Source organism: Triticum urartu, chromosome 7 (genome assembly GCF_003073215.2).
Source record: "Triticum urartu cultivar G1812 chromosome 7, Tu2.1, whole genome shotgun sequence".
NCBI lineage: Eukaryota > Viridiplantae > Streptophyta > Magnoliopsida > Poales > Poaceae > Triticum > Triticum urartu.
The window spans coordinates 37,771,032-37,774,344 of NC_053028.1; the positions used below are offsets into that span (position 1 = coordinate 37,771,032).

Below are 3,313 nucleotides of genomic sequence, written 5' to 3' on the forward strand. Positions count from 1 at the left end.
CATTGGGTGCACTTTGGATTAAATAATAGTATATAATACAAAAGCAGTGTTTGATTCCTTGCTTCCGTTGTTCCATGTACTGCAATCATTTTTGTTGGGTGCCCTTAGCTTTTTTCCTTTCAAAATGGCTTTATGGAGGCTTGTGCTCCTCGTGTCATTCGTTTTCTACTGGCTAGGACGTACGTGCACACATATCCTTTTTCTTTTCTCTCTAAACAATACAATATGACCCATTTTCCTCTCAAAGTTGAGTTGGGAGTGAGTTCGAAGATCCCATGGCTTTGCTCACCGTCTTTTGGATGAGACGAGCTGGCATGAATTAATAATATTACTAATGCTCACGTGAACCCTCCAATGCGCGCCATCCTGATACTGTGTTATTCTCCTCCTCATCGAGCGTCCCGTTTGTACACACGTACGTATATATAGGGCCAAACCACCTTGGCCAGTAATTCATCCAAATTTAAGCAAGGCATAGCTATCTTGCACGGGATCATGGACGACGGTAGTACTATGTTGACGACATGCCCAAGCACCATCACCAAATATGTCCAGAACCTGACCTCCTCCTACACCAACAAGAGCAACGAGTCCTCTGTGGTGGCCACCTCCGTCTTCATGCTCGTCCTCGCCGCCGTCTTCTTCAACCTCAACCTCTTCAGCCGCGTCTCCAACACCAGCGCAGTCCTCAACCCCACCGCCCGCCTCATCCTATCAGCAGCGCTCTCCCTCTTCTTCCCCGTCATGAACTACCTCTTCTCGGAGGCCAAGAGCGAGGGCGACGCGAGCAGCTCGGACCTCTCGGTCCGGGCTCGCGTGATCCTCACGTGGATGCTGGTGGTGGAGCTCCTCCGCAAGAAGGTGGACGCCATCCTCGTCACCCCGGGGATGCAGCCGGGGTACGCTGAGATCATCAGCCACGCCGCCGCCGTCGCCTGGCTCGGCTACCTCGTCTTCTTCAACGTCAAGGGTCCTGGGCGGGTGGCCGTGTTCGGCACGCTCTGGGTGCTCTGCGCGGCACGCTTCGTGCAGAGGCTCGTCATCACCGAGATTGGGAATCGTTCCTTGGCCTACGGCAAGAACGCCCGCCTCCTCACCTCCTACATGGCTCAGCTGTTACATGCCCGGCGGCATGGCGGCGGTGCCGTCGAGGAGGAGGTCCAGGCCCCGCCTTCCCCACAGGACAGGTTGAAGGCCTGCGAATACGTCGTCATGGGGGAAGAGAACCTGGTGCTCAAGCCTGGCCCGCACGGCTACAAGCTCGACCTCGGCAAAGTCGCCACGGACCACAACGTCGTCACCGTCGGCAAAATATGGACGCACGCCGACGTGGAGACGGACCACCCACTGTTTCGGTCCAACCCAAGGATCAGAAGCCAGTGCCTCTCCTTCGCACTCTTCAAGCTGCTGCGCCGTACGGTGGAGCACCTGCCGGCCATGAGCAAGGAGGAGACCGAGCACTGCGGGGACCTCATCTTCCAAGGCATCTGCAGCGGCGGCGTGTCCAAGCCCCAAGACTCGGGAGAGGCACTGTTCCAGGTGCTCAAGGACGAGATCAGCTTCCTGAGTGAGTACCACCACTCCATCCACCCAGTCGTGTTCGCGAGCCCCTACTTCTTCTTGGTCAACTACTTCCTGTTCCCGGCCGTAGTGTGCTGCCTCTGCGTCCTCACCATCCTCCTCTGCGGCAACGGCAACATGCTTGACGCTTACCGTAGCATCCTCACCGAGAACTACGCCATATCCACGGGCGTATTCACACTGACCAAATGCCTGTGGAGAAATTTCCTACTGACTCCCGGGGTCTTCTTCTCCACCATCGACATCTCCATCACCTACCTCCTCTTCCTCGCTTTCATCTACGAGGTGCTCTGGGAGTTCCTAGTCTTTGTCTTCTCCAACTGGTTCATGGTGTCACTGCTCTGCACCTACACCGCCAAGCCACACATGTTCCAGAGCCCCACGTACAGTGGGGCCCTCCACCGCATCTCGTGGGCCAATAGGATGCTCGGCCACCCTAGCCTTATCGCCATGAAACAGTTCTCCGTGCTCAGCTTTAGCTGGCTCTCCATGACGCTTTCGTCTGAGCCTCTACCCACACACGCCAAGGATTCCTTAATGGAACGCTTCCGCTTGGCCGCAGACGACAGACGCCGTGCCCCTCTCACCACCGGCAATCACGTGCTAGGCACAGGCACCGACATGTCGTGGTTCTGTGAGAGTGAGAGTGTCGCAGAGGTTATCCTCACCTGGCACATTGCCACTGCCCTCCTGGAGAGTAAGTATCCTTCAGAGACTTGCAGCGCCATGGAAGTGGCGACGAGGCTCTCCAGGTACTGCGCATACCTTGTCGCCTTCAACCCGGGGCTCCTGCCGGAGGACAGGGAAGGCACTCAGCTCGTCTACGAGGACATGAAGAAGGCTCTCAAGGAGGCGCTCGGGACCTGGGGCTACTACCTCGCGTCCGAAGAAAAGCGTCGCAAAAAGGTGATGGAAGCCACCCCTAACAAGTCTATGCCAGACTGTCGCGATGCCACGATGAATGTGGTTCAGAAGGGAACAGTGCTAGGGAAGGCGCTGATGTGGGATGGCAAGGGGGACTGGGAACTGTTGGCCACCCTTTGGGTGGAGCTGGTTGCCTACATCGCGCCGTCCAGCGGCGATGACCACCTGAAAGGGCAGAAGGAGGCACTAGTGCAGGGTGGCGAGCTCGTCACGATGCTCTGGGCGTTGGCCACACACACCGGCGTAACCCGACCTCCGCCGTCCGAAGTGGCCGTGACGCATGTCGAGGACATTGAGGAGGGATTACGTTCTTCTGCCGCATAGCGTAGGGTCCGGGGAGGTCGGTCTTTTGTGTTTTCTTAATTATTATATCGCCTTCTATTTATGTAAGACAAGGCACTATCATGTTGCCTAACGTTGTGTGTGTGAAATGTGCGGTGTGTTGGGCGCCCAGCTGGCTTGTACTGGCGGACTGTTGATTTTTCATTTTATAGTTACCGGGCGTGTGTTTTGTTTGCCTAAGTCAACAAGGTCGCATTTAATTACATATTAGAACTCAAATATCATGCACCTGTCAACAAGATCACACATTGACTGACAACTCCTTTACTTCTCTCATTCCACCGTTCATGGGTCTGCTCACATGTGTTTGGTGGGGTTACCCCAAGGAATGTATCCGATGCATCCACACTTCTGGTGCTACCGGGGCAACGGATGCCATAGAATATTTTAAAAAATCTGAAACAAAAATCTAGCACGTTAACAAAACATCAATGTATAATGTCACAAAATTTTATATAAAATTTTG

The 3,313-nt window shown here is 54.7% G+C and overlaps 1 protein-coding gene across 1 annotated transcript; it reads left to right on the top strand.

Moving 5' to 3' along the window:
- Positions 1-438: 438 nt before the first annotated feature.
- Positions 439-3,071, top strand: LOC125524141. Its single transcript, XM_048689214.1, has one exon. It carries the CDS (start codon positions 496-498, stop codon positions 2,827-2,829), a length of 2,334 nt encoding a protein of 777 aa, XP_048545171.1. The 5' UTR covers positions 439-495; the 3' UTR covers positions 2,830-3,071.
- Positions 3,072-3,313: the final 242 nt, after the last annotated feature.

Bases quoted from the DNA above. Each gene is read 5' to 3' on its own strand.
- LOC125524141 (XM_048689214.1), top strand. From the start codon at position 496: ATGGACGACGGTAGTACTATGTTGACGACATGCCCAAGCACCATCACC.